The sequence below is a fragment of the Gavialis gangeticus genome, unplaced genomic scaffold (genome assembly GCF_001723915.1).
Source record: "Gavialis gangeticus isolate Ggan-Ray unplaced genomic scaffold, GavGan_comp1, whole genome shotgun sequence".
NCBI classification, from domain to species: domain Eukaryota; kingdom Metazoa; phylum Chordata; order Crocodylia; family Gavialidae; genus Gavialis; species Gavialis gangeticus.
The window spans coordinates 13320990-13341794 of NW_017729015.1; the positions used below are offsets into that span (position 1 = coordinate 13320990).

Sequence of the window (20805 nt, forward strand, 5' to 3'; positions counted from 1 at the left end):
TAAGTCATCTCCCCCGAGACACTTGTTCCATAGTTTCATAGTTTCTAGGGTCGGAAGGGACCTGAGCAGATCATCTAGTCCGACCCCCTGCCATGGCAGGAAAGAGTACTGGGGTCAAACGACCCCAGCAAGATGTTCATCTAACCTCCTGGCCTGGAGGGCTTGGATGCCCCAGTTTCTTCCAAGAGGGTTGGTGCTAGGAGGGGAATGGAGTGGTAGATCTCCAGGGTCCACGGAGATGTGGGGCTAAAGAGATGAGGGACTAATCCCCCCACCCTTCCTGCGTTTGGGGAATGGTAACCTCCACCCTCAGGGACAGGCCAGTCCTCTGCGTAGCCCTTTCTTCTCATTGGATCTCTAGCTCCGGACAGTGGGCCGGTTCCTCCACTGATGTAAATCAGTGCAGCTCCGTCAATGCCAACGCTGTGTCAGGATCTTGGCGTCGGAAGAACTCCACCAGTTAACACTGGTGGACTATCCAGCCCCCAAAAATGCCTTCACCAGCTTCAACCATGCTGCATTTTTCCTGCTTGGTGAAGCTAGCAGCTGCTGCAGCATCATTGAGGTGGCAGAGGAGCAGACCTGGGATGCACAGAGGGGGAGCAATGCTGGTAGGGGGGGCATTGCTGATGAAATGGTATAAATGCCACACACAGTCATCCAAAAAAAGGAGACTTCATTTTTGCTGGTGCCATCTCGGCTTGCTCCAGGTTCCCAACATCCAGCTGAAGTGGAGCAAGTTAACACACAGCTTTTAGCAGCTGAATGGGAACATATGAGAGGGGCTTAAATTGGCACCCGCACCGCTGTTGCTGGCCGGGGGGGACCTGTGCCCACTAACCCCAGAGCAGATATTGGCTTCCAAGGGATTTGGACTCCCTTGTCTCCACCACCCTTCAACCTATTGAACTGTGAATTGCAAACAAGAGAGGGGTGGAAAAAGCTATAAAGTTTGGTGTCCATGAGGGCAGTCCCGCTGAAGTCCATGGGGTTGCACCAGTTTTCCCCAGGCTAGGGGAAGATCCATCCCATTCGCATCTCTGACATCCCTCACCCCCCTCCCCACTTTGAGAGCTTTTCCTTGAGTGCCAGCATTAAAATTCACTTCACCGACCCCCTCCCTCCTGTCCCTGCACCTCCCTTCCTCTGTAGTCCATCAGCCCGGTATCTCTGCCAATACTGCTACACCCGTGGGACAGGCTGCTCTTTGCACCCGGGTGCTAACTGGGGCGGTGGAGGTCCCGAATCTGCAGTGAGTGTGCACAGCACATGGCAGGATCTGGGCCTGGAGGATTATCCCCTTAAATGTCCAACTCTTTTGCTTGCTTGTTTAAAAAAAAAGAACGAAGGGAAGAAAGCAGAAACCAAATGTGGGACGCGTGACTTGAGAGCTGTCCCCCTTTCTGCCCCTCGTTCTGGAGAGTCCTTTGTTATTTGTTACACCCTTTGTTCTGTATTTTTTTTTTCCTGTTATCTGTTTGCAGTTGTAAACTGTACTGACCCCGGGCACCTGGAAAACAGCATCCGTCAAGTGCAGCCAAGTGGGCCTCACAGATTCAGCTTTGGAACAACTGTCTCATATCAGTGCAGCCATGGATATTACTTATTGGGCACACATGTACTTACCTGTCAGGGGGATGGCACTTGGGACAGGCCCCTCCCTCAGTGTCTCTGTAAGTTGTTCAGAGCAATACCCCTTTGCTTCGAGCATTGCTGCAGCTTCTCCTCTTCGAGGACTCCTGTTGCTTGTGAACTGAGCGATAGTATATCTGTATCTTTATATATAAGACTCGAGCTAAAGCCCTTTGAAGTCAATGGCAGTCTTTCCATCCACTTCACTGAGCTTCAGATCATGCCTACCGAGGGGAAAATATATGGTCTGGCGAGAGATTAGATTACATAGGGATCGTTTCACCCACTGATGAAAGGCAGTCACCTTTTGAGCTTTGCTGACCCCATTCTGCTCCAGCAACAATATCGTAGGAGGAAAAGAGAAGCATCACTTCTCCGGCAGATACCACAGAGGGAATTTATAGAAAAGCAGCATGTAATTAGCCAGCCGAAGGACACAGCAGATTTAGTACTGCTCGCACACATCTGAACTTCCCACACACCCACTCACTTACATGTCTTCAGAGAAAGGAAATGTCAGTGCAGAACCAGAATAAACACAACCTCATCGCCTTTATTCTGTTTCAAAATGTACGTTACAGAGGACTCGCTTCTTGACTCTTGCCTTAGATATTTCTTTTTCCTCCTCCTTAAAGCATCCTTGATGCTCTCTGCCTTTCAGTTTGTTACGTTCATTTGTAACCGTGAGCATGCTGGAGCAAGTTGAGGCTCTCTGCAAAGGCTTGGATTAAGGGAACAATTTGATTTAACAGACAGAAACTCTCAGCTGCGTGGTTCTGAGATGGTAACAGCGCTGCTTACAACTCATCAAAACACCCATCTTAGTAATGTGCTCTGTGATGTGCCATTGCTCTGCCCTACACACACAGAGAGCTCAGATATTAGAAAGCTCTTTTGCAACCATGCACCCCACAGCATAGTATGCACATGCACACAGGCATGCATAAGCACCCAGAAGCGCACGCACACACACGGCTGTCACTTCAAAAGTATAGCGGGTCCGTGAAGTCTATGTAACTCCAAAGATTAATGTTTGTAAACTTGACAAAGTAAAACCCAAATTAAGGAAAACATTTTATAATAGCAACAGCAGACTTCACATCGTACAGCATTCTTCTCCCTTCAGCACTTGGAGACCCTGGAGGAAACTCTTGATAGATAGAAATTATTCATGCTTTTCTGACAGCTGGGATGCAGTCATATACTGGTAGTAGCAATATTATATTCATACTGCTTTACAAACAAGGGCTGTGTCATTATCCCTGTTTTACAGATGGGGAAACTGAGGCACTAAGATGCGACCACTTGCCCATGGTCACCCAGCAGGCCAGTGGCACAGCCAAGAACAAGAAACCAGGTGCCCTGTATCCCAGTTTGGTGTTTTAGCCCCAAAGCCATAGCGCGCTCGGCACCAGACTCAACTCAGAGTCTTCGCATTGACTTCAGCAGAGGCTGGATTTGATTTTGAGAAAATGTCATCAGTGCTGTACATACCTAATCCTCTCCAGTTTGGAGCTCCCAAATAGTCAAAGCATTAAATAGAAAATCAATGCATTAAATAGAAAAATGTGTCATGAACTGCTCCCCCTGCTTCCTGGTCATTCCAGCAGCTCAAGCAACCCAAGAAACAACCCCTGTTTAAATGCACTTCCTTGCACAGCTAGATAATACCTTCCAGTTTAAGCTCTTATCATATACCCAAGAGATTTTCCTTGAAAACAGCAGCACATCTCAAGGAAGAGATGCTACTATGGGGGCCTTTGGGTGGGAGCCTAACACAGCAGGGAAATGTACTGATTAGAGACAAGCCACGTTTCTTGGGTTTTGTGTTTGCATTCCTCCTCAAGTTTAAAATTTATAAACCTATTGAATTGAATGAGGATTCAACCCCGTGTCACGTACAAAAAGTAAAATAATTAGGATCTCCTCTCAGGGCAACCGGTACCTCTGCTGTTCAGAGGTTGAACATTGCGTGACAAAGATGTCAAGCAGCCGGAAGCTGAGCAGGATAGTTTGAATCCCCTCCCTCGCTCCTCCACGTTGAATCCACCTTGCTGTTCCTAAGCCTCAATCCTCCTTTCTTTATTTTCCTGTCCACACCCAGTCACAAACAACTAGTTTTTGGCACGTTTTTTCTCTTTTCCTCTGTTCCCAGCATGTCACCATTGCGCATTCACAGCACCCCGCACAAGCCAGGGAAAATTGGCAAGTGATAACCACATACCTTAGCACCTCTTGAACAAATGAGCTACCATTTAAAAACCTTTCAGGTGCCTCAAGTCAGAATCCTTCCAGCCAGTGTTCAGCAGCTAAAACGATGAGACCTATTTTTAAAAAAAAGGTTGCGTCTTGAACAGCTTCCATTAACTTCCATTAACTTCAGAGGCGTGTCTAAGTATTTTCACCATCTTCTGAAAATCAGGCCAGTTTTCATAGGTGGCTGACTGGATTTATGAGCTTGATTCTTGTCAGAATAACTAACTGATGCCTTAATTTTGGGGTGCCGAATTTGAGGTGCCTTAATGGGGCCTGATTTTTAGAGGAGGAGTGCTTGGGACTTGCTGAAAGTCGGCCGCCTTTTAAGAAGTCTCAAAGTGGGCGCACACATTATTTAGTCCCTCTGTAAAATGTAGGCCATTCTGGCTTGGGAATTTTTAGCCAGGGAGTATTTGAGAAGAGGAATTAAAAAGAGCTGTGGTTCCTTAAGGGGTGGGAGAGCTGATGTGATAAATAAGGTGCACAAGAGCAAAGTTGAGCACATCAAAGGGAAGTTCTGCAAAACCTCTACTGAATCCTTGAAACGCTGCAGTATCACCGCGGATTTTGAGCTGAAGTGTATCTGCTGGAATATCAGTTATTAAATTGTTAGTTACATTTTGCGTTTAAGCATCAGCTATCAAACCCATTTCTTTTGAAAATGTCCTTGGTTGTAGTCGCAGCTCCCTGGCAGTATCTTTCAACGCCCACATACGCAAACATTGGCGCGCTCTTCTCTTTTATTGAAGAATACATCATGCATTCCACCTAATGTCGTTATTTGTATTTTTAGAACCTAGTAAAGGCAAGAATGGGTCCGCAGCTGATATTTCCCTTCAGGAATTATAATGGCATATGGCCTTGGCATTGAGAATCATTCCGATCAGATCATATTTAATAGCCATTAGAGCTGTCAACTTGTTTGTCAACAGCCAAGCTGCATCCACTCTGATTGCAAAGCTAAAATAAACCAATTAATTATTGTTAACGGTGTTTTTACTAGCAGTCTTAGGGTGAGCAGCGCTCAGAAGCTGCCAGATGAATTTCATCAGGTGTGACATTACATCTAATACAGGCATGTGCTGGCAGAATCCTGCGCCGCCAGGGGAGATGTGCATGCGTGCACGCATGTGTTTGTGCGTGTAAATACTCACTGTTTGCAAGGGATGAATTTTGGAAGGAACGTGGGAAGTGTCTCGCTGTTGCTGCGTGCTGGGCATTTGCTTGCATGACGCTGGCCCAGACGCTCTGCCCATTTTTATATGGTTAGCCCCACTGAAATCAGTGGAACTGCTTGCGGGAGACATTTGCTCTCGTGTACCGGAGTCAAGCACTAGGAAAGAGCTATTTTGAGCGTGTAAGGGTCTAGCCATGCTCAGATCACATGGGACCAGGCCTTGGTTGATATAAAGCAATGAAGATCTGTTGATTCAGTGGAGTGAAACCCATTTATACCAGCTGAGGGTCCTGGCTCATAAGTCTGTACATGCAAGTTCCCTTCTGGGGGTGCAAGTAGGTGGTGTTTCCTCTGTACCCCGAGCCCCCTGTATCTTCCTCTGAACACCTGTCTCAGACAGTTTGATAATGACCAAAGCCATAATGCCTGTCTCTTCATTTCAGTGGTCTCCTGTGGCCACCCCGGGTCCCCACCCCATGCCCAGATCTCGGGGGATAAGCACACGGTCGGCTCCGTGGTCCGTTACAGCTGCCTGGGGAAGCGGATTCTGACTGGCAACTCGACCCGTATGTGCCAGCTGGATGGGCGCTGGAGCGGCTCTCTTCCTCACTGCTCAGGTGAGAGGGTGGGAAGATATGGGACGGGTTGGGCTCGATGACCCTCTACTCCCTTGCACATCCATAAGGGATTGCTCAGAAACACTTTCATTCCAGGTTTTTTTTTAGCTGAGCTGGTTAAGAGAAGCCAAGAGGCCTTTCAAATAGGACAGTTCTGGATCATGCCGAACTCTCAGCTCATCTCTCCAGGCTCCTGCACCTTGGATGGAGAGTGCCATTAAAGAGTAAACTTTCCCCTGCAGCACAGGCGGAATAAATCAGTACAAAGGATGTTCTAAATGTAAGAAATACCCAGGGAGAATCAACACTGCGGAGTACTATTTACTGTTTAATGGCTCCTACTGTGCTTCCATGCAGGAGGCTGTAGCTGGGGGGAGGAGACGTACTCACAAATAGCTCCTCGCCTTATAACCCCAGGTTCTCGCTGGCTTTCTCATGAATTCAAATAAGCCTTCCTGGCACAGCTCCCTTGGAGGGGCTGCCACCTGCCAGGTGGCACCATGCAGAGGCTCTCTCATTAATGCAGGATGCAACTCTGCTGTGCTGTTCATCACTTTTGACATTGTGCTTATACAGGGTTGTCCTGCATCTGGCCTGGGCAGATGCGAGCCTGCAAAATGGATCTGCCAAGGCTCGGTGTCCATAATAGACGCCAGCTGTCCCGTAACATCTCAGCTCTTCTTCTGGTCCCCAAAATGGGAGATGGATTTACAGAGACCCTCAGTAGCCAGCAGGTTCCAGCATGGTATTCCTGGGCGGACGGGTTGGTTTGTTTTTTTTCCGAAATTGGATGGCATTGCTTAGTCTGCATGGGAACCAACCTTTTCAGCAAATCTGGACCAGGGTTTTTTCAATCCAGACTGTGAAATGTCCTAATAAGCAAGCACGACACACAAGGAGGTGCACAGGGGTAGGGGAACAGAGGTGGGAATCTTCCTTGCCAGTCTTGTTCCGGATCCGTATCAAAGTCTCCTAACTTTTGGAAGCAACGGATCCACTGGTGGAGCTGAAGGTGCTGAGAAACTTGAAGAGCTCAGTAACAAGCCTGTTCCCTTCTGGGCACCCTTGAAAGCCAGATGCAGGTGGAACAGGAATCGAGAGAGAGGTGAAGGCTTACTGTTTAATTCTGCCTCTTTTAGATGTAGCAGATCGGCTTGACCAAATGTAGACTGCATCTTAAAGGGGAGACAATACATAGAGGAGACATCATTAGCCATGGAAGACATGCCCACCAAACCATTTTTCATAGCCACTTGGAAAGGTTTCTTCTCGGGGTCATGTTTTCCCCCCACCTTCTTTTTTCCTTGAAACTTTGCTTGGGTTTTCAGAAATGCTCATCACTGAACTGAGCCTGTCCATTGAAGACAAAGAGGTGGGAGCCTGCTACTGGTTTCAGAGGAAACAAAGCTAGCCCATCACTTCTGAGAGTCCTTTCCTCTGTGCTTAGATTCGGAGCCAGTCGGGGCAGCACGACATGAGTCAAACATCGCCCAGCCGCCCAGGCGTGCACTTACTGTTACTGCCATTCTCCTTGCAGGGTGGGTCGAGAACACAAGGTGCAAACATCGGGCCCTTTCCTTGTGCCTGTGCTCTCATGATCAGAAAGGCAAACTGAGACTTATAATGGTGATTCTCCTGCGCAGTATGATGCTTTGCTGTGCCTGGCACACCCTGGAGCTTGGACCGAAATTAGAGGATGCCATAGAGTGCCAGTGTCTGCTGGAGAGATTCCCCGTCAGTGCTATCATAGCCTCTTTGCAGCTGGGGGTGATGCCAGAATTCAACCCCAAATGCTTCCGAAACAGCTTTTCTACCACATGCAGGGAGTCTGTTAATTGTGACTGCAGCTTTCGTAAATCAGAACGAACCACTTTGAAGTAAGTCACCGCTGAAGGCAACCAGGGAGCCCAGATTCTCCCCCTGCCCTCCTTTCAAAATAAGCCTTTCCCTAGAAGGCAAATGTCTTCATTATTTTCTGTATCAGGCATAATACTGTGCAGCCTGTAACTGCAGGGAAAGGCAGGCGGCTCAGGAGCCAGGGGCTTCAGTGATAACTGCAGGAGCTGAAATGCTCTTCCTTGGCTTGGGGCTGATGCATTTTCAGAGATCATTAGCAGAGAAAGCCAAGAACAGGCAGGCTCAGCTTGAGCAGGATGGAGCAGGCAGCACTCCAGCATGCTCTCAAAGAGCCCCTGGGAGGCATCCTTTTCAGCTGTCTCCCTCCTCGGGTCCCCCCAGACTTTCAGCCAACAGTGACGAGGGTTCACAACTTGTACCAGCGGATGTTTCTCAGCTGGATCCCTTGCGCTCCTGTGCCGCAAAGCCAGCAGCTCCTTGCTCGGCAAGAATGATAGGGCTTGCGGAGGTGGCTCTGAACCTTGCATTTCGGCATGGAGAGGAGCCACCCACATGACCGATGCCGCCGAACAAACCCCTTGCTGCCTGAACAGCTGCTGCAGAGAGTGTCTGCATCTGGCTAGGACTCCATCTCGATGTTCTGGAATAACTGGACCAGATTTTGCATATGCTTAAAAAGCAATGGGCTCCCAAAGGCACAAAGTACCCAGGTCAACATTTCTGCAGGCATGTGCATACACTTGCACTTCTGTGTGCACACACATACACATAGTCCATGCAGAAGACCAGCAAGTGTGCTAGATCCAAGATGTTCAGCCTTTTTTATAGACTCAAGGAATTGAGTCCAGAATTGTTGACAATTGAGCAGCATCTGATTCAATAACTAATTTTTTTTATTACAACGTATATTCTTGTAGAGGGAAGAGCCTGAGCATGCACTTATCTCCTCACACCTCCCTTATCTCCTCGCACCTTGTAGGACCTTTCAAAGGAGCTCACAGCACCCCAGGGTGCCTTGGCATCCTGGCTGAGAATCATTGTGCTCAACTAAGAGGTGCATGGTACAGATCTCAAGGATGGGGGAATTTTCTCCCTACATACTGTGGTGATGGGTGCAATGCAACAACCTTTCCGTAGAGAGAGACCTGCAACTACATAGGCATTGTCAGGGCTGCAAGGTAGCTTAGCTGACATGCGTGAGACTAGTTCCCGGTTGAGAGCCCTGGCACCATTTGGGGAGCAGGGAGGGCAGAGGTGGGGATCTTGATGCTCACTGCAAGTCTGTTGTTCTGCTGCATGGTACCTGAGGGAATCCCTACGAGCAGAAAAATAAAACTGAGAGGGGAATATTAAAACTGGATATAAGGGAGAAACCAACAGGCTATAAGCTAATGTGGGCTGTCATGTAGGAGTATCAAAAGATAATAGACTGGGCAAAACACTAGTAAACATCTAGCCCAAAGCTGGCAGGGAATGGAGGTAGATGAGTTAGTAGGTGGCTTTCCCTCTTCCCAAATCAAGTCCATGGGTGCTGCTAGGTGCCTCGGGCTACCGGATGGTCCATTGCCACCTGGAGACCTGATGCTCTACTTGCAGCAGATAAATGGGTTAAGGTGATGAAGTACTCATGGACTGGTAACTCCATGGCAGTTGCTTCTACAGGATTTAGGACTTCTCTCTGTCAGGGGACGAGGGCAGAGTGGCCAGGACCAAGGCCTGTACTTCTACCCACAACTCGGTGGCTGATGGCGTTTTTTCTTCTCTCTTCATTAGGAGGCAGCCAGGGAGTGTGTGGTGACCCAGGGATCCCATCCCATGGCATCGGACTGGGGGATGAATTTGGCGTGGATAGCATGGTTCGATTCAGCTGTGAGCCGGGCTATTTGCTACGGGGCTCCTCGGAGAGGATCTGTCAAGCCAACGGCTCCTGGAGTGGCACCCAGCCAGAATGTGAAGGTATCGCTCGTCTCCTTTCCAGGCGCCCATCGAGTGTAATCAGAGCAATGCTGTGCCCAGCCTTGCCGTGCGGAAAGGGCAGGGGTCTTACAAACACCATCTGTTCCCCTAGCCGTGCAGGTGGGGGCAAAGCTGACCTCCTCCTCAGTCTACTGAGCGAGGCCAGTGTGACGCTGCAAAAAGCACCTGTTTCATAAGCCAGATCCAGGGTTTCCCCTGCAAATGGTGGGGATGGGAGGAGAACAGTGGTTCATAATTGCACGCCTTGAGAGGGCTTGGAGGATGCATCCCAAAGGACAACTTCCCAGTGGAAAAGAGGGAGCAGGTTGCAGAAGGGAAGCGACTCTCTTCCATACCCAGCGGCAGATCTGCAGGCTACGTGCCCTCGGAGGGTGTCATGGGAGACCCACGATGCTCAGATTCATTTGAACATCTGGGCTCAGGCATGAGCTGCAGGGGCAGGTGATTATTTTGGGCGGAGGGCCACTTACTGAGTTTTGGCAAGCCCTCGAGGGCTGCATGACAGGCAGCCAGGGGCAGCTAAATATTAATTTTCAAAAATTTTTAGGGGCCCTGCAGGCCGGATAGAGTGGCCTGGTGAGCCGCATCCGGCCCCCGGGCTGCATTTTGCCCACCCCTGAGCTAGAGAGAGTCCTCTGGTCTGAAGGCACTGATCCTCAGGGTTGTTCATCTGCAGCATTCATACCTCACAAATTACTGAGCTTGAAATAGGAATCTCTGGATTAAATTTTTCCAGGCTGTGTCCTGCCAAGGTCAGACCAGTCTGTTGTAATGATCCCTTCTGACGTTTGCTTCTCCAAATCCAGTGTCATGGACTGATTAATCATTTAGGGGAGATGGTTCAACACAGAGAGCCATATCCATTGCCTGGGACTTTTGTTCCACCCAGAGCTAGTCATCTCAAGAGCGACTTACATTAAGCGGCACGATACAAATTTAAAAAAAAACCCTAATAAAACAATTAACACACACACACAGACACTTGTTATTTGAAGAAATAGGGAGCACTCCCCCCAAATGCAGCCTAATAAACCCCAAGCCATCTACCTCTGAGCTGCTCTGTTGATGGTCACTATTACAGAAGTATTTAAAAATCAATCGGAAAGAAAAAAAACCCAGGGACAAAATGAGGAGGCCTGAGTGAATGTCTCTCTTAAGCTGATTTGCAAGCTCAGAGATGGTGAGAGTTTGCAAATGAACTGGAAATTTATTTTGAATTGATGCAGCCCTTGATTGGAAAGGCATTGCATTTCATTTATTAATACACTGGGGGTCTCAAGGTTTTGTTTTGTTTTTTCTTTTCTGTGTTTATATGGGCTTTTTTTTCTTCTTTGGTGGAGAGGATGGGGTGGGGCTGTGTGTGTGAATCCCAGGATAAATAACCCGTTAGATAAAAAAGTTACTGGAAAATCGATTTAAGCAGCAGGGTTTTTTTTTTTTAAACACAGCTTTATGAATACTAGTAACATCATGCCTATAACATAGCTGCTTAATGTTAGGTGCCCGCCAGCCGGCATAGGAAAGCAAATTACAATGAGTAGTGTGCTGTGTCTCTGTCATTTGTATTCATAGCAAGATGTGTGCTTGACAAGGTATTCTTAGGCCTGTACTCTCTGAGTGTTGGATTCAACTTTCTGGCAGAGGTATTTATAGCGTTGTTTAGCTGTAGTGAGTGAATTCAGGACAGATGATGGGGCTGAGCTAATAGCACTGGTAGAGCTTGGGCAGGTGTTATGCAATCAATGCACACACTTTCTTTTTTCCAGATCTTAATCCTGACACCAAAAATAGTCATCTCCTCTAGCCCCAGATTCCTAGTGCCAGTGAATCACAGTCCAGAACTGCAGCAAGCCCAGCTAATCAAACCCTAGACTGTCACAGGCTTGGCTTCCCACATGCAGCTCTGCCAGGGCTCATCAATCCTGACCCGCATTTCCACCCATGTCCCACCCCCGTGCTATTGCAGATCTGACTTTGGGGGTGAGACACAGGGTCACTGAGACTGAGGCCATTGGCTCACTGTCACTTAAGACATGAGTCAGGATTTGAACCCAGGACTTGAACCACCAGCCCTGAATGTGTCTACATGTGCTTTTAATGCAAAGCACTAAAGTTCAGTGCAATTTGTGCCAGAGTTTCTTGTTCCCAGGCACAGTGTTTATACGTGCGCCTGGCACTGCAGCACATTGAACTGGGGTAACGCAGTCCCAGCTGGCAGAGGGCCCAGGAGGTCAGCCTGCCAGCCCGGAGCTGTGTCTGCCTGGCTCAGCGTACTGTGGGGGGCTGGCTGGGGCATAAGGGTGCTACAGTGTGGGACTAGCTAGCAGGCAGCTCCCACACTGTAGCACCATCATGCCCAAGCTAGCCCCATAGCCATCTACACATTGGTGATGCATAGGGGGTGCATGCAGGTGCACATGCACCCCCTGAGCTTTGCGGTGCACCCCCTGCACAAAGCACTCCTGATGCTGCCAGTGGCATCTGCAGGCAGTCCCCGATAGCCGCGGGCTGCTGCTGGTGGCGTCTGCAGGTGGTCGCTGACCACTGGTCAGCACTTGCCACCTCTCCCCCACACCACCGCCGCCAACACTTCTGCAGCCATCTGCAGGAGCTCACTGCTGACACCCCCATCCCCTGCTGCCGCTGCCTGCGGGAGCTCACTGTGCACCCCCCAGCCTCCGGGGGCACACAGCATTCATGCATCTACACATAGGCTGCGGTGCATTAAATAACTCCACTGTAGGATAGTACTTGTGTCAGGCAGCACTATCCTATAGCAGAGTTAATTAGTTTAGTTCAGCCTAATAGCATCTCACATGTAGACAGTGACGCTTTATTATGGAACTAATTAGTCAGCTCCGCAGTAAATCATCTTGTATAGATGCGCTCCCTTTCTCTGCTTCCTACCCAAGCCTTATCCATATGTCTGCCCACTTTTCCACTTATCCACATCCAGGCCTCAGTTCAACCAGACAGGGCTTTACAGGCGGTTGCCTGCTCCAACCCCCAAGTTCCATATTTCTTTCTGTGTTTAAAAAAAAAAAACCCACCAAAAATACTAGTGATTAAAGGTCTCAGAGGCGTGGTATGAATCAGAATGATTAGTATGTTTCATAGCCCCAAATCAGGACCAATCATGTTTAAAAACCTGCTAAATTGCATCTCCCCTTCAGTATTTCTGCATTACTCAATTTGAGTGAATGGAAGTCTCCCTGGGAGCCCCATTCAGTGTCAGACCAGAGAAAGCTCCAGCACGGCAACACAGCCATTCAGTGCCTCTCTCCCCCTGACTCGTGGCACTTACCTGCTAGCCGGGCACAGAAAGCATAATCAATCCTGCCGCGGCTTAAGGGTCATCAGTTCCATCCTGCCTGGGGAGCAAGGGGAAATTGTTACCTTCAAATTAGCTGCTATGCAAAAATAAGCATGGAGGAGTCCCAGGACAGTCTTGATTGGACCTGGGTCTGCTGCGCAGAAAGCCCTTGTGCATTAGTTGGCCTCCTTGTTAATGCAGCTGAGTGATGGGGGCATGGCTCAAACCACTCTGCCCCTTGTGCACAGCAAGGCTCTGCTAGTGCTCTGCCAGAGCTGTGCTGCAGAGGAGCTTTGCACTGCTGCTGCCAGAGCGTGCATATACTCCAGGATCACCTCGAGGTCCCAGCTGAGATTGCTGGGCCGGGCATTACACACACATGTGTAGTGAGAGCCCAATGCAGCTGACAGTCCAAAGAGATGGGAGGGGAAAAGGAAGGAGGGGAAAAGGAAGGCGTTGCTTCCCCATTCCACGCAGGATGAAGCAGTTCTAATGTGCGCTTTGCTTTGAAATCGAGGCACCTGCGGCACAGGCTTTGCTGCAGTGCAACTTTCTGAAAGAGAGGTGTGGCAGACCTGGCTCCAGATCTCCCTGGTGAAAAGGAGCCTTTTATTTCCCTGCTTTGTTACAGCATCTAAGGTGCCCCAAGGGTCGCAGCAGCCTCAGGACTGACTCGCTTGTGACTCTTCAGGGCTTTCCAGCTACTTGGAAATTCAGGAGAAAAAGAGGTGAAGAATGATTGAGGAGGGGGGACACAAAATTGGTCCCCAAAGGGACAAAACGGGGTGCAATCGTCCAAGCAAAAGTATCAGCAGGTGCTGGAACTCCTCAGGACTTAGCGTGTTTCGTGGCGCTCCAGCCGCATTGGATCCACTACGCCCAGCTTCTCCAGCTTCCTGAGATCACAGATTTCAAGCCTCATTTAGCTTTAATTTCCAGCAAGTTTTAAAATGTAAATGAAATCCTAAAAGCCTGCTTTTTTTTTTTCTTTGCCCTCCCCCGTCATCTTCCTGTCTGAGCAGACGCAAAAGCAAGAGTGGGGGAGGCTTTTGATTTCCCTTCACAATGGAAGGCACAATTGCATCGCTAGATGCAGCCCAGCTTTTTATATTCCTCCTCCCCTCCCCGTGTCGCGTGGAAAAGCTGAATGGACCATTTGCATCTATAATGTTTATTATTGCACTAGATGAGTTCAGCAGCAACTGCATCCAGGAGGAGCGGGGGCCTTGGCTGCTGTTTCCCTGTTTACTAAGCAGAGAGGCGTTTTGTTTGAAACAGTGCACCGGGAGTAAAAAGTGGCCCCCATCCTGAGGATATGTTTGGTGATGGGGATTTCCCCCTCCCACTCCTCTTTTTTTTTTCTGCTCCCTACGCATTTGGTGGCCTGTAGGTTGCTGTTTAATTTAAACAGCATGGCAAAGACCGTCCCCAGAGCAAAGGCGCTAAGACCCCCAAGGGTGCTTGGCTGCGTCTTATTCCGATAGTGGATTTGGCCTGATAGGTCAGACACAGTTGGGAAAGCATTTCAGCCTGCCTTGTGAATGGCAGCAAAACCCAGAAGAATGAGTCTGTCTGCAAGGATTAGACCGGGGGGAGGCGTGGGACCGCTCTGTTTACATACTACCTCGACTGGAGCCCTGCTTAGCAAACAGCTCTGCAAGGGAAAGAAGGGGAAGCTTTGTTGCTCTTCCTCAGGGGAATGGATGCACTTCTAGTTCTGTGATCACAGACATTTTTAAAATGCCACTAGTTGTGAAGGAAAGGACCTCATTGTTTTGGTACCTGCAGGTGCTCTGCGTGATTTGATGGAATTCACCCGGCAGGGCAGACGGGGTTTTGAAGCCTGCGTAATAAGTAAAGAGATGCTACTCGCCGGCTGTTCTGACGCGGCCAATGCTGCCTTTGCTTGAGTGGTCATGGATTCCCAGGGCTTTCGTGGCTTGTTTTTCCTAATAGAGGATGAATCAGTGCAGTAGGGTTTGGGCGTGCTCAAAACATCACTTGCCTTTACTTACACAATGCCTAGTCCTGAACCAAGAAGAAGTAGCACGCACGGAAATCCATCACTTCCCAGGTCTGCTCCAAGCATGGCCTCTATTCCACGCCCAGATCAGGCACATAAATCTCCTGGCTCCACAACACACATGCACGCGCACACATGGACGCACATGGACACACACAAACACGGATGCGGACACACACATACACCCCCTCAAGAGTCAAAACTCATTTGCACGTTGAGAAAAAAAAAAGAACCGGGAAGCCAGGACATAACGCTGCCGGCTGATGAAGCCTGCTATCGCAGGAGCTATGCTCCCACTTGCCTTTGTTTCGAAGTCACCCTTGATTAATAGTCATCCTGATTTAATAACTGCAATTTTAAGAGGTGGAAAGCAATCAAACCTGCTCTCCACTTGATCGCAGAGAGCGAAAGCAATGAAATGCTGAAAGAGGCTCCGGCTTCCAAACCACAGCCGTAGCCAAATTTGTTAGGGCCAGATTTGCAAGTGCTGAGCTCCCACTACACAGAGCCCAGCACTCAGCTTGCAAGGACCAGCCTAGCTTTGAGTTTTGGTTCTGAGCTCTTGAAACTCCTGGTCCCTAGGTGCATCTTAGGGGACTTCCAGATTGGATGGGGTTTGTTTTGAGGGCGGCGGGGGGCGGGGGGTGTTTTTAATCTGGATTCTTTTTCCTGGTACTGCTTCCTTTCTACTAGGCGAGAGGGCAGAGCTAACGGCCCCCTCGCTCCCCAGCCACCCCCATGGGGATGGGTAGGGGCATCCCAAAGGCAGGAGAGCAATGTAGGCAGCCCCTCTACAGGTGTGCAGCCGGACCTCCAACATTATGCCTGTCCCGTGCCCCCCCCCAGGCTAAGTGCATGCATCGTGGAAAGGCTTGCTGGGCAAGACTGACTTTAGCTGTTTTATTTTACATGCTGGGATTCCCCAGTCCCTGAGTGAATCTTCCCACCAGTCCAAAATGCCACAAGTGAGAATGATTTTTCCCCTCCCAAGCCCCAGATCTTACTTTTCAGTGCCCAAGAAACACTCATTTCTTATTGTAATTCTCTTCTTGGTCTCCCCCATTGTCATCTTTGGCAGCGATTGTGATTACATTTAACAACCCCATCTGTGGTGTTGGCTTCAAGAAGGACTCTATCAGAATGCAGTAGGCACCCTGTTTAGTTTTGGTAAAGAAATAGAAAAGGAGCCAAGAGATTGAAGCAATCTGATTGCAGTGGTTTTTTTTTATTATTATTATTTGCCATTCCCTTGTGTATCATTTAGTTATAAGCAGGAATCCTGCTTTTCTCTGATTTAAAAAAATCCCCAATTTTTGGTTAAAAAAAAAAAACTAACCCCAAATCTACTTTGTTCCATGATTTAAATGAAGCACGGAAGTATTACACAATGAAATATAACACAGTGAACTATTTAAATGAAGTATATACAGATATAGATATAGTGGTGTTTCATTTTAATCATGGAACAATGTGGATTTTTCCATGTGGGAAGGGTGTTCTGGTAGAGAAGGGAACTGGGAATCAGGACTCCTGGTTTCAGTTCCCAGCTCTTCCTCAGAGTCATTATGCAATGTTGGCCAAATGACTTCACCTGCCCTTCCCTAATTTTCACCGTATGTTAAAACTGGTGCATGAATGCCTTCCATACGAGCTGAATCCACGAATCATGTTACAGCATGTTGAGATCCTCCGCCGAATGGCGCTATATAGAAGCGCACGCTGCCCAATGCTGTATTATCCTTGCTAAAAAGCAAAAGTGGTATTGACTGCACAGCTCAATCTGATTTTGCTTGCCACGGCTGAGGGAAGTTCCCGAAAAAAATCAGCAGTAAGGAGGGAACGGTGAACGAGCTTGTTAAATACCTTTCAGTTCCAATCGTCTGCAGAGCCCTCAGGTAGGCACGCGCAGGTTTATGAGCCCAGATCTGGAGAGGCAGTGGGGCCAGTGGACCCCATTCCCAGCAAAGATCCCTACGCTTTGCACCCCCAACAGTGGGATTGGTTGTGCTGCAGAACCGGTGCCAAATCCACCTTCCTGCCAATGCACCGGGGTCAATGGCACAGGGGATAGGACAAGGGCTTTCTCATCCCCCTCTCAATCCCTGACTGCCGTCTCTGTGGGGCCATTAGCAGCAGGCATGATTTAGAGCTACATTCAAGGTGTTCTTCCCCATTTTGGGAAGCCGCAGTGCACAGGTCCCATAATTACGGGAGCATTTCTGCAGCTTGAGGATCAAAACTTCCTCTTTTTTTAAAATCTGTCATTTTCTTTGGCAACTGAGCATCCTCTCTTGAAATATTTACGTGTAAAAGAAGAAACAAGTCCAAGAAGATCCAAATAGGCACTTTGGTTTCTTGATACCCTTTTCCCCTGCGGGCAGGGGTTGGGGGGGGAGGGTGTCTGTTTTTCATCTGCATTCAATCCAAATGGCAGTGCCAATCAATTTTCTTCCAGGATTCAGTTCAGCATGATGCCTGCAACTCACACCGAAGCCTGGAGGAACTCTTCACCTGGATCACTCCTTGGTTGTGGGACTGGGTACTAATTTATTTTAAATGCAGCTTGAAAGTTTGATCGCTTGCGTTAGAAAGCCTACATCCTTTTTAATATCCAGAGCAGGCAAACTGTGGCTGACGTCAGCTTGGAATTAGACCACCACATTCACATGCCCAGCTCTGCTGGAACATTGCACCATTCTTCTCCCTTCCCATTGCAACCTTTTCCAAAGTCACAATTAATTGTGGAGCAGGCATGTGATAAATATTGTAGAACTGGCTGCATCAGCTTTATCGGGTACATATATGGGACAGGTGCGGGGTGAGAGAGAGGCTGGTGCATTGATGGGACAGTGAAATACTAAATCCAGAGCTTTTCCTGGGTTGATAGAATCTGACTTTTATACAAGCATCTCCTGGAAATGACACCATGTATCACTGAAGCATTGAATGCATGGGGAATCTGTAACTAGAAAGCACCCTGAGTGATTTTAGTGCCATGCAAAATGTCTGTACGCACAGTCCAGAATGGTTATTAGTTTCCCCCTGCCAAACAGATACACATCTGACAAGCTCATATGTTAACCTGCTGTCAGCAAACTGAGGAACAAGGAAGGAGAAGGATGCTCTTGCTGCATTGCTGAGCTGTGCATGGTGCATTCCTCTTGTCCCGTAAGCAGGTCTCTTCTCCACATGCAGGGTAGCAGCCAGCATTCCCATCCTTTGTGCATGCCGTTGCCCTGTTCATGGGCGGGGAGGGGGGAAGGGGAGGCAACCGAGTGAGGAGAGCAGGCATCTCACAGTCCCAAATGGATGCTCTGGCAGAGAGACATCAGTGCATTGCCAAGGGGGAATTTCCTTGTCAAATAGTTGGAGGCAAGCGGTTTAAGCCTTTTATTGATTCATGTGATTTTCTTTCATGTACTGTAATTCCACAGTAAATGAGGGCTGGATGCAATTATTGCAGGTGCTTATTTTGTCATGACAGGGCTGCACGTACCACTGCTTAGGCTGATGCCCTTTTATTGCAGCAGCACCGAGGCAGTTTAGACATAAAACTTGAGCAGTGACAAACCTATAATTGTATCCTCGCAATATTCTCCCCCATTTGAAAGCATAATTGGATAGATGCGAGCAAGAACCGAGCGCGGCTGCCATTATGATTTGATTCCCTTGAAGTCAGCAAAGCTCTTGGCTTTCAGAGCAGCAACGAGCCAGAGATACAGACCCAGATTACCGCACTTTTTAAAGATCCTGGGGCTCCAGGGGTTGGTCCAGTCGACTACTTTCTGAGATTATTTGAGACCACCACTAGAGCTTCAAGACAGATGAGGGTCCAGATTTATGTGCTCAGAAGTGTCTCTCCCCTGAACTTTAACGACTATGCCGTGAAAAATGGGATGACTCATGGCCCAGTTGGGCCTCTCTTTGAGATTATTGTGATATTGTGATGGTTATTGTCAGCAGCGGCTGACCCAATTGCTGCCCAGCCAGTTCCAGATGTGGCACCTCATTTTGCACAGGCCATAGATCCCTGAAAAGATGTCACCTGGCATTGGCTGGCCCCCATCTGGGCTGGATTCAGATCAGCAGTGAAAGATTGCAATAATCTGTTGACCCTGAACTGCCTGGGCTCTTCTGGCTACCAGCTGCCCCTGTTCTCCCCATTTTGTCCACAGCGTGTCTACATTTCAGATCGGGTTTGCATACCTTAGCACAGCTTGTGCCTGCAGTGGTCAGCATCAAGAGACAGAAAGCCTGTCCCGGCTTCCCCTCTATAAGACTAATAACAAGGATGTTGGCTCTTGGGGTTGGGGTACCTTTTTGAATCCCAGGTTGAGGCCAATGTGGTAAGTGTTTTGTAGGTAAGAGGGTTTCAAGGGCACTGAATCCCTCATGCAGATTTCCAGTCACTGCATGTGGAAGAGGTCCTGCCCGGCCATTTGCCATAGCGATTGAGGCCATTGTTCTTGAGATGTTTTTTCTTGTACTGCAAAATAAGCGGACTTGACTCAACACATCTTGAGCTCCATTGATTAATCCAGAGGTATCTGCAGCTCAGTTTGCTTCTGTTGAGACTGGGGCGATGTTCATTTTTCTTTTTTTTAACTTGGCTCTTTTGGCTTTTTTAGTTGTATCTTGTGGAAACCCAGGAACTCCCAGCAACGCGAGAGTCATGTTTAATGATGGCTTGGTTTTCTCCAGCTCCATTATATATCAGTGTCGGGAAGGGTATTATTCTACAGGGGTGCTGAGCAGGCACTGTACTGTCAATGGGACCTGGACTGGGACCACTCCAGAGTGTACAGGTAGGTGCCTGGAGCGGGGTTCATGGAAGATGAGATGAATAATAAATGGGAGGCTCCCAGGCTAGGCTGTCCAGGAGCGCATGCTAAACACCTAGTTAGGGAACTGGATGTGTCAACAAGCACAGGGGAAAGACCATTAAATTAACTAGCACCAGTCGAAACCGTTCTTCACACAAACTCTTTGAGGCTCCTGAGCACCTCCTGCAGTGAATGCGCTGGCTTCTGCTTTGTCTTCCCAGTCTCCAATCATAAACTTCATGAGCAGATGTGAGCCGTCCTGAATCCTGGGGCCACTCTCTCTTGGCTGCCTTTACATGTGATAGTCCTGCCCTTTGGCATGCAGGCACTGATGAGGCCGTAGTTCAGAAGCCAGCGATGTACATCATATATATGGAGTACATTTAGCTCCTTTAATCTGCAAGTGAAAGGTGCTGCCTGAGTCCACAACTAGGTTAGGAAAACGTCTTGAGTTAGAAGGCGCAATCTTAAAATATGTGCCCGTTGTATCATCCACGTGGTGTGCACCAGAAATGTAACGACTGTGTCTTCTCCTTTCCCAGTGATAAACTGTGGTGACCCGGGTGTGCCAGCCAACGGCATTAGGCTAGGAAATGACTTCACCTACAATAAAACGGTAGTATTTCAGTGCACCCCTGGCTACATGATGGAGTCAGACAGAGCATCCTCTCTGACCTGCACAAAAGACCGGACCTGGAATGGCTCCAAGCCTGTCTGCAAGGGTGAGGCCTGCTTTGTCAACTGTACATGTCTAAAGATGTTAAGTTATAAGCCACACGCTTCCTGCAGCTCCTGGGACCTTATCCCCATTTTACTCATAGTAAACTGAGGCTAAGTGACTTTCCTGGGGTCCCCTTGGTCCCATGCTAGTCTTCTGACAACTGGGCCATCTTTCCTGTAGGATTGACCTGCATGAGTAATTACTCAGCAGTGTGAGGGGACAGGTTTATGTTGGGGTGGAAGCCAATATGCGGAGCAGACCCAAAAGAAACTGCTGCATGGCCTGCATTGTGGTTTAAGAGAGAAAAACACTCATGTAGCTCTCCCGCAAGGAGTCTGTTGACTCTGAAATTATCCTGGTGCTGTGTAATATGTTACAGCCCCATTGCCCCCCCCCCCCCCCCTTTTTT

General features: G+C 48.6%; 1 protein-coding gene across 3 annotated transcripts in view; it reads left to right on the top strand.

Moving 5' to 3' along the window:
- Positions 1-20805, top strand: part of CSMD2 (CUB and Sushi multiple domains 2) — a 795490-nt gene that overhangs the window by 733924 nt on the left and 40761 nt on the right. For all 3 annotated transcript variants that reach the window (XM_019512241.1, XM_019512243.1, XM_019512242.1), the window contains 5 exons: positions 1485-1673; positions 5509-5682; positions 9313-9495; positions 19481-19657; positions 20218-20397. In XM_019512241.1, coding sequence (XP_019367786.1) covers positions 1485-1673; positions 5509-5682; positions 9313-9495; positions 19481-19657; positions 20218-20397 — 903 coding nt within the window. The remainder of the gene's footprint in view (positions 1-1484; positions 1674-5508; positions 5683-9312; positions 9496-19480; positions 19658-20217; positions 20398-20805) is intronic.